Source organism: Electrona antarctica (assembly GCF_951216825.1).
Source record: "Electrona antarctica genome assembly, chromosome: 5".
NCBI classification, from domain to species: domain Eukaryota; kingdom Metazoa; phylum Chordata; class Actinopteri; order Myctophiformes; family Myctophidae; genus Electrona; species Electrona antarctica.
Genome location: NC_136810.1, coordinates 57371260 through 57381585, shown reverse-complemented (window position 1 = coordinate 57381585; position 10326 = coordinate 57371260). Strand labels below are relative to the sequence as shown.

Genomic DNA, 10326 nt, shown 5'->3' with positions numbered 1-10326 from the left:
TGCTGTTTATGTATGATGATGTTTTGACAGATTCAATGCTTATTTAAAATTTTAGGATTTTACTGATGATGAATGTGGTTTGTTTGTCATTGTAAGATATTAATTATTTTTTTAATGATTGTAAGTTTAGCTTGTAAAAGTTAAAAACAAGATGCTAGCAGGCAGGCTATACATAGAGCTTCTGATAGATCTTTTTTTGTTTGTTAATTCCCATCAGGGGTCGCCACAGCAAATCATTATCTGGTCAGTCCAGCAATCTGCATGTCCTCTCTCACCGCATTCTTCTCCTAGTTCTCATCCCTCCTCTGCACACGTTCAACCCATATCAACCTCGCCTCTCTTGTTTTATTCCTAAAAACGGGCCGATCCTTTCTGGGCTGGTCATTTCTGATGCTGTCAATCCTTTGTCACTCCTATAATGAGAATCGTAGCATCCTCAATTCTGCCGCCTCCCACTCCGCCTCCTCGTGTATTTTCGTCGGTGCCACAGTTTCCAAGCCGTACAGCATGGCTGGTGTCACTATAGTTTTAGACTTCCCTGTCACTCTTGCTGGTATCCTTCTGTCACAAATCACTCCTCTCTGCTTCAAGCTCACAAGCTTGTAGATCTGCTATTTTAGGTATGCGACAACTTTGTACGACAGAGCCAGAGAACCAAAACAATATAACAGATTTTGTTTTTCTAGTAACATTTTTGTGTTGCCAATTTCTTTTTTACCGATTTTTCCCTTTCACCAATTTCCTACTCTATTCCTTCCCTCCCTCTGTATTCCCAGCGGCGTGGAGGGTTGATTCATGAGCAGTGTGTAATAAAGTATAAGTGAAGGACCTGGCGCACTGGAAGCGTCAGACACGCGACATCAAAACGTACCCATCATTTACGACTACTGCAGCCAACACTGGAGGCATCCAATGGACGTCGTGCCAAAACCTGTTGATGCGTCTCTCCGAGGTCTGTTCTATTTTGGAGAGTCGACACGAGGCACAGACCATCCCAAAATGAGTTGGATCAACGCAGACAACAAACTCTTTATTCTTGATGCGCGTCAGTGATGCTATCAGTATGTCACAGACGTAAGTAAGGAACAGTAGTCCTTTTGACCACACTTAGAATGAGTGTTGTTTCCAGTTGGTCTGAGGCGAGGATCAGGGAGTCGTGTCTGTGGGGTGGGTCAACCCAATAGCTAAAGGCTAGCTGGAACCCTGGCTAGCTGGCACCAGCAGCACCCTCCATCACCTGTTGGGCCTGGTTCTGTGCCAAGCAGCACTGTGCCACGGACTGGAACAGCCTTTCAATCTCGGGGGCACAGTGCACAAAGTCATGGCTCCAGAACTTGAAGGCGGGATTCTTGAGCAACTCAATTAAGGTGATGAGGAGTCCCCAGGGGTGTGGCCTGTTCACTATCAGCCTCTCTAGCAGAACCCTGGTGATCTGCTCCTGAATGGCTTCGGTGTTGGCCTCGGCAAACAAGAAAAGCATGGTGCAGCTGAAGTAGTGCGTGTGACTGTTTGGGTAGCGCAGCTGATTGGCTATTGCGTTCAAGAACAGATAGCGCCCCTCCGTGTCCAGTTCAACGGCCAGCTGGTGGAAGATGTCCATGTGAGTGGAGTGCGTGATGGAGCTCATCGAGCGGGCCCTGCCCTTTTTGTTAATGTGATCGACGGCCTGCATCCCCACGTACAGCACCAGCGCGTTGATCAGCTGGATGTTGTAGCGGTTCCCCGGGTCATGTGAAACCTGCAGGTTGACCTGCAGCTCCGAGAGGAAGGTGGCCGGCGAGCGCGTCTTCAGATACGAGTCGAGGTCCTTCCTAAACTGGGAGGGCATGACTCCGGTGAAGTTGCCGGGTATATTTAGGATACGGGGAGAAACGTTGATGTCGCTCAGCATGTCCACCTTCAGGTGGGGCGTGAAGGGGTCGGGCAGCCTCATGTTGCGCGGACACGCACTGAGGATGAGGTTGCGGAGCTGGATGCAGTTGGGCGGAATGACGTCGCAGAACACATAATGATAGTCACACAGGAACTCTGGGAAGTCGTGCAACAGCAACAGGAGGACACGTAGGGTGCCCTTGTAGAGCATTTGCATTGGTTTATTGAGCTCTACGTTCCTTAGGAAGGGCGCCTGGTACTTAAAGAGGTCGATAAGCAGATGGGCGTACATGAACCAACCCTTCTGTGGTGGAGCGTGTGCCAGTATCCTGGCAATGAATACGCGGTGGGAGATGAGCTCCAGCCAAGCATAGACAAATCCAGGTACTTCAGTGGGCCGCAGGTTGTGGAATGTGTTAAAGAAGGCGGTGAGTGTGTGGAAGTCGATGGTCTCTAGGATGTGTTCGGGGGCGTTGAGCTCCAGCATTAGCATCATAAAGATGCGATGGTATGGCAGTTGCTGGAACTCGGTTTGACGCACGCCATGGTCCTGGATCAACACCCCTTGCACAATTCCCAGCACCTTGTTGAGCAGGTTGATCTTAGTAACCGTGTTTGTGGATTCTCCAGATTGCTTCACCAGCAGGGCAATGAGCCTGACAAAAGCATCCAGAACGTGGTAGCACTTGGCCCTGATGGTGGCCGCACTGGCAGCGGGGTTGTGCTGCTGCTCTGCCTGATAGCGGTAGCTGTTCTCCACGCAGATCTCGGTGCAACGGCGGAAGAACCGTGAAATCAGGTCATCCGTTTTGAGGATGCCCTGTTGATGCATCTTCACAACAAAGGCAGAGAAGGCCTTGGTGCTGTCGGCAGCGGAGTGGTACTGGTCGACCCACTCTCGCAGCAGGTACTCTGCGTTCTCCTTAAGTCCCGGAGGGTCGTCATAATCCGAAGCCTGGGAGATCCCGGAGTACGCTATGAAGTCGGGTCCATTGTGAGTTCGGTTAACCATGGCCTCGTGTTTGGGGCGAACAACATCCGTCAGCTGGGGCTGACCTTCGGGTGCACTTGCCTTAGAGGGATCAATGATCCTCATCACGGCCTTGATGGTGTGGGAGAGGTCGGCCTCGGTGACGTGGCTGACGTTACGCTCGCTCGCCAGCAGCAGTCCCACCAGCTGCATGGCGAACGCCACTCCGTTCTCCACCGACTGTGCCAGGCGCAGGTCATACTGCTGCATGTTGACCAGGTTGTTTCTGATCAGCAGCTCCACCGCCTCCACGTTGTACTTGTGCTCGTCGTGGCATTCGATCAGACACCTCGTGATCTGCTTGTTGCACCACTGTGGGCCATAGGCGCGTCCATCCTGCAGGGCTCTCAGGACCAACAGATGGCACTCTCTGTGGCGCTGCAGCAGGTCGGCGTTGGACACGTTTGTGGGATTCAAAAGACCCTTCACTGCTTTTTGCAGCAGATCCGAAGCGGCAGGTCCATCCTTGGAGTTCCTGGCCAATGTTACGTTCTCCAGTAGGGTATGCAGGGCCTCGGTCTGGGGGCTCATGGCCAGGACTGGAGGGATGGCGTGGAGGTGTTGCTCCAAGTCTGCGATGCACTTTTCAAAGACCTGATCCATATCATCTGTGGCCAGTGCCTGTTGCTTCATGGCCAGAGCCAGAAACTCACTGGATTTCGAGAGATCATTGCTGTGTAAGCCTGGAATGTTCCTGGTAAAATTATCACGCACAGCCATGGCCAGTCTCTTATCCATTTCTGGGCCAGCCTTCTCCATCGCAGTCCTCTGAATATAGTCGCAAGCTAGCTCACAGTTGTCCAGGGCGATCCTGGCCGCGGCCTCCTCAATCATCTCACTCTGTTGGGGCATTGGTGGTGCCCCAAGCGCAGCAGCAAAGCCATTTTTTAGGTTGGTGGCGATGCTCGTGTTCAGCAGCTCGCGGAAGGTGTCTTTGGCCAGGCTTGGGGTCAGGTTCTTCATCATGTGGTGGGCGGCATCACGCATGCGGGTCTGATCCGAGTCCAGAGTGCAGTCCTTCCTGACGATCTGCTTACAGGTTGTCATGGCAATTTTGATGGAGTGATCGACAACAGCAGGCACCAGCTCCTGCACGGCCCGCTCCACTGCCTGATGCACACACTGCTTCAACTGAGGGTGGGCTTGAAGCAGGGGGATATTAACGTTGATGTGTGGGGCCAGGCCTGCCAGGGCACACCCATTGGTGTCGTGGTAACTGAACTGTGGGGTGAGGGTCTCTGTGGTTCTGAAAGTTGTGGTGGTGGCGGCAGCAGGGCTGGATGGGGAAGCTGTAGTAAGTGTTTCTTCTGGAGGCTTTACCTCCTTCTTTTGCTCCTCCAGGCTCTTCAGTTTGTCCTTCAGCAGATTACCAGGTTTGAGATCATTGATGTCCAGAGAGAGGTTCTTACATAGAAGTTCAATTTCAAATTTCAAGTTCAACTTGAGGTCGTGCAGCTGATGCAACTCAGCCAGAACATTCATGATGTCCATGCTCCATTGCCTCTGGGGGCTGAAGCTCGACATGCTACACAAAGTAGACTCCAGGACTTTGGCCACGAAAGGAACCACATATACCAGCTCATGCTGGCCTTTCACATAGGCCTCCAATAGAAGAGACTTCACTTCCAGGCCTGGGCAGAGGATTGGTTTGTCTTTAGCCAGGGTGATCAGGCCCAGCCAGTTTCCCAGGTTTTTCAGCACGGAACGATCAGTTGAATTGGCAGCTGCCTTGTCTGAGGTCAATAGATCCTTGATGGACCTGTAGGTCTCAGTATGGACCAACTTGAGAAACTCCGGGTTCTTGAGCGTGTCCAGGAAGTTGGAGTAGAGACCGTGGAAGTTGGGCTCAATGATGACACGCTTCAACAGGTACTGAGACACCCAGGGCATGAATTCCTCATTCTCAGTTGCTTTTAGCTCCACTGCCTTTTGTGTCATGTTAGACTGAGATAGGTTGTTGAAGATGAATGCAATCTTCTCCTGGACATTCTCAGGAGGCTCCACAAACCTTTCCGTCTGGTCTGCCACTAGCAGGGTGTCAGTGTTGATTGAGGGTGGCAGATCTTTCTTGCGCCTGTTGGTGATGCTGGTCTTGGCGGCAGTGGTGGTAGTTGCACTGGTGCTGACCAGGGTACTTGAGGGACCTTGTTGTAGGGCTTGAACTTTGGCCAGAGCCAGGCTACCAGGGGTGGTGCTGGCCTGCCGACCACGCTCGATAAGCTCCTGTAAATTCTGGGGAAATTGCAAGAAGTGACCAATTGAGGCCAAGTGTTGACAATACTGGCAGTGGTCCTTTATCTTGTTCTTAAATCTATCTAGAGCAGCAATGCCGAAAGAAAACATTTTGGATCCAAAGGGTTTTTGCAAGCATTCAAGGATATATCCGAGGACCGGGGCTAGGAGTTTGTCACTCAACAGGTCCTTCTCAACAATGCTGCCTAACAGGCATGCGGTGATGTGAAGCACCTCGTCTGGCAGAGAAGGGAAGACGCGCTGCTCTTCAAACAGGCTGGACAACATGCAGCTGAACACTTCTCGCTCTTGTTTGATGGTCGAGTCCTTAAACCTCTGCAGCATCTCAACCACCTCGTCCACAGACATGGTAGGGTACAATGGGTTGTTATTGTAGATCAATTGGAAATAGTTGTTAGCTTCATCTTCTATCCCCTTACTGAAGTGTTGTTTTGGAATCCCCCACACCTGAGAGAGGTCAGTCTGCTGAAAGGTGTCCGGATTCGGGTCTGGTATGCACTTCTTCCTCGTGTCAGAAGGCTCACTGCTCACTGCGGGCGTCTCTAGACTACAGCCAATGGCCGAACCCAGAGGACAAGGGGGATTTGTGGAAAGGCTGCCGATACCCCCAAGCGGTGTGCTGGGGTTGAAGTTGGGGTTGGAGAGTGGTGGTGGGAGGGCCTTGGCCGGGGACGGGGGGTTGCTGAAGGCTGAGCCCATGGTGGAAGGGGAACCCTGGATGCTGTGGGTGTCAGAGGTGCCCAGGCCAACCTGGTTCAGAGACTGCATGGCTGACATAGGGGCCATCGGTACAGGAGAGACGTTTTTGAGGCTGCTGGTAATGGGAGCACGTACCTTTGGCATCACCCCTAGTGATGGCTGGCAGACTTTGTTCATTACATTACAAACACTCCCTGCACAAGACTGCAAGCAGGCCAGCATTGTGGCCAATGTCTCAGGGGGCAACTGGGTTCTTTTAGACAGGTCCTTGTCCTTGGCCAGGCCCCCCAGGTTGGATGGGCAACGCCTCATTAGGAACATCACACAGGCTTGGAAAAAGGGCTCCCCATGCTCTCTAATTTTGTCAGTCAGCCATTTGTCAAGTTTGAGGTATTCACGGTAAGAGGAAAGAACAGCAAGGTCAATGACAAAGGGAAAATGAGTACCATTCAGCAGCATGGATAGGGACTTCAAGTCCTGGGCCACATCCAGGATGTGAGACAGCTTGGCCTGGTCATGCTGCTCCCCTCTCATGTACCACTCAGCCATCGAGCGCATGATTAGCTGGCGAATGGCTTGTGACTGGCCCTGTCCGTTCCAGGCATAGTGCAGGATGACAGAGGAGTTTGGATGGTTGCCCAGGAAGATGGGCACGAGGGTGGAGAGGAGCTCATGGCGGAGAGTGTGCCAGGAGGTGGATATCTGCAGCAGTGCCAGCATGAGCATGTCCGGACAATGCTTGATGGGAAAGCTGAACAACTGTTTGACCTGTTCATACTGCCCAACCTCAGAGAGTCGCAACAGACTCTCCACCAGGTCCAGGCTCCTCCAGGAAGCAATCTCCCTATTATCGGCTTCCAGCGGTGTCTTGAGTATGTCGATGGCCACTGTATGACAGGGGTAATCGTCAAAACAAAATACTTCTGGGCTCATCAGGGAGCGCTGGATGAATAACAGCTGCCCCTCAGCATGTCTCCATGGCCGATAAATGAGGTCAACGGGGAAGACATCCGCACCCAGACCCCGCTGGATTCCACAGACCACAATATTTAAACCCTCACTGTCCTGGATAATGAAACCAGGGTGATCCAACTCATAAGTCACCTCCTTGAAATTCAGATTGGGGTTCACTTCTTGAAACGCATCAATGAGAACTTCAACATTCCAGGTGTGTGGCTGTGAACCGTCGTCGTTGTCCGTCCCATCACTGCAGATACTGCTTCCCGGAGCAGAGATGGACTGTAGTGGGATGCCATCAGCCAGTCCAGAGTGTGTGCGAGCCATCATGCCCAGAACCCTGGCCACCTGGCTGGCCGTCACCTCTCTCACCCCATACTGAAGGATTACGTTACGGCACTCATCTAGACTTGCGCAGAAACCATAGCCAACTTCTTGCATGAACTCTGCAAGAGAACCATCCTCCACAACAATTATGTCCTTGGCCGACTCTCTTGAATCCGGCAAGATCCTTTCGATCAGAATGTCCCGTTTTTCAGGGTACAAAAGCGGCGCGAGCATCACAGGACAACGCTCCTGGGGGAAATATTTGCACAGTGTCGTGAGAAAGATGTCAATCTGCTCTTGGTCTACACCGCTGGCTCCCCTCTGGCCGAAGAGTAGGAGTGAGAGGAACAGGTGCAAGATCTCTATTGAAATGTCCTGGAAGCCACCTTCCTGGTTTCCTCCAAGGTCTGCGTTGTCCACGTACGACTGCAGGAGAGCCGGGAGGTTCTGTTTTATGAATTGCGCTGCAAAACCTTGTAGGTCTACGTTGCAAGAGTTCAACAAAGAAAGGCCAAACATCACCTCTTGGACCTTGCTGAGCTTCAGAGTTTTACTCAGCTGAGTAAACAAGCGTGCCGATGGCTTCAAACTCTCCTGGTGGTGCATTGAATTGTCGATGGCGTAGCAGAGAGTAGAGATCAGATTTGGCTTTGAGAACAGCGACACGCACTCCTGGATCAGAAACTGTGTTTGATGGAAATCCTTCCCGCTGTTTATGCGATCGTCACTAAAATCCACCTGAGAGAAGAGATAGCGGAGTAGATGCCTGTCTGCATCTAGTCCGTGGCAGTTCACAATATGCTGTATTTCCTGCTGACTGCCTGGGTAGTTTGTCTTTGTTAAATTGTCCACCAGGTAGCTGATTTGAGACAAAGCCAGGGAGAGCGAGTCGAGATTCATTTGCCTGGCTGGGGGGGAAGCAGGCGACCAAGCCGGGGCACAGAATCACCCTTTAGGTGACTTAAGCGTTAATCTTATTTCTGATTCTTCCTAAAGGTGTGAAATGTAATAATTTCAAAATGTCCACTTCCTAAGTACCTGGTGAGGTTCTTCTTGTTCCTCAAGTTTATTTAATGTTAGCTCAGCAAGCTCTTTCAAAGAAAGTTTAGTTGCTCATTCATCCCTTCATGCAATCATAGGGTCAAAAACACGGGTCACTGATATCTGAACTAATATTGGCCATATGTGGTGATCCCCGAATTCTCCCAAGCTGATTGGTTTAAATTCCTGGCCATATATAGCGATCTCCAAACTCTCACGCCGATTTGTCACAAGACCTTCCCATATATACAGATCCGTCAGCCGTGTGTGTGTGTTTGTGTCAATTCTATGGACATATGTGGTCATATATGGAGATCCCTGAACTCTATGTCGTCATTGTGCTATCATAGACCAGACAGAGTTACGCAAACTCTGTTCACCTTATGGGGCCAGTCCAACGGCGGCTCTTCTACATAGACTTCTATAGAACGTCGCAGTCCCGCCCCCTACCAGGGCCCAGGAAATGATTCTCCGTTCATTTTCCTCATAGACTTTTCAAAAAGTATTTATTTAAAGACCTTTTAAGCGTCGTACAAAGCCAACTCTTGTCGGCCAAAAAAAGAATTAGAAGAAAAAAACGGCAGGTTACAACACCTTTTTTGTTGTTTTTCTTCTTTGTAATTATTTGTTTGGTCCAAAATATTGTGTTTATTGTCATGATTTGTCACAACTCGAGCTTTGTCCGCGGCGTAACCGTCTTTAAATAAATACTTTTTGAAATGTCTATGGGAAAAATGCATTGGGAATCATTTCCTGGGCCTGGCGTCGTCATGACAGGGGGCGGGACTGCAACGCTCTATTGAGCATGGGGATAACCGGAAGTTTACCGAATGCATTGGAGTCTATGGGCTCGCGCGAGTACCACGTAACCGGGCTGTTTTCTGCCCCCTCAATATCGCAACTGTCATAGACTAACTCTTGATGTGGAAACCACACCACCAGGATGGTATCACAAACTAACATGAACTCAACTGTGTTCCAAAATGTTCTCTCTCTTTTTTGAGGGGCGCTAGCCCCTCCTATCAACAGCTTTTGTCCCCACACGTCTCAAGATTTGCCCTTGACAATGAAAGCGGAAATTCAGGTCAAATGTACGCTAAATCTGGTCCCCAAACACGTCTCAAGATTTGCCATTGACGATGAACGGAAAAAATTAGGTCAAAATTCTGCTAAATATGACGTAAATTAAACATCAACATTAAACGCCATTGACATTGAAGGGAAAATGTACGTCCTAATGTAAACGAGCAAATCAGCTAACCAATCACAGGCAACAGGCATTCTGATTGGCCAGTATGAGATGATCCATGATGATGTATGATGATAAGAGCGTCCCTCACTTCACAGGGGTGTGATTTTATAAGCTATAGTGTAGATTCTGTCTGAACACAAACATTAAATGCCATTGACAATGCATGGAGAATTTACGTCATATGTGTCTGAGCAAATCGGCTGGGTATGTATATCGATGGCACACCTTGGCCAATAAGGGACCACCATTCTTGATGATTATGTACGATGATGTACGATGACTAGAGCGCCCCTCACTTCACATGGGTGTGATTCTTTACACGCACATTTTATTCTTTTTGAAATATTTAACTTTAATTTGACATATATAATATTGCTTCGAGCTTGTATAGATCTGCTTCCTTTCCTGCTTTTTGTGATGCTGTAGTATGATCAAGTCGGGCATTCATTTACGAGGAGAATTGGAGATATAATAGGTTTTTCTGCCCAACAGCAATGATATATTAAGTCATGATCGCTTTGAAACCTAGCCCACAGTTTATGAAGTCATACGTCTTGACTTAATTGATGACTGACGTCTCCGGGTCATAATCATGAAATCTGAGACCCACGTTTGAGCCACGACGTTCCCACAGCATTTGATGTTCATCACAGTGTGGCTCTGATGGGGGGCTAGCCTGTCTGTCCGTCCGTCAGGAGCTAATCTCAAACTGCTGTACCAGTCAGTGTCAGATTAGCCTCGGTACCCAGGATTTCGTTTTCCAGGCTTTCATTTTCATTACATTTGAATTTTGTCCATAACTCACTTTCCTGTTTATTTCGGCACCCTTCTGGGATGTTTTAGGATGAGGTGAAGAAAGTGCCAGCACTCATTGTATGTCCTTTTACATGATTTT

General features: G+C 49.7%; 1 protein-coding gene across 1 annotated transcript; it reads right to left on the bottom strand.

Moving 5' to 3' along the window:
• Window positions 1–1207: 1207 nt before the first annotated feature.
• On the bottom strand, window positions 1208–8038 carry LOC306924062 (CCR4-NOT transcription complex subunit 1-like; the record flags this gene model as incomplete). The annotated part of the gene is made up of 1 exon (XM_079502403.1): window positions 1208–8038. The coding sequence occupies one exon, from the start codon at window positions 8036–8038 to the stop codon at window positions 1208–1210; it is 6831 nt and encodes a 2276-aa protein (XP_079358529.1).
• Window positions 8039–10326: the final 2288 nt, after the last annotated feature.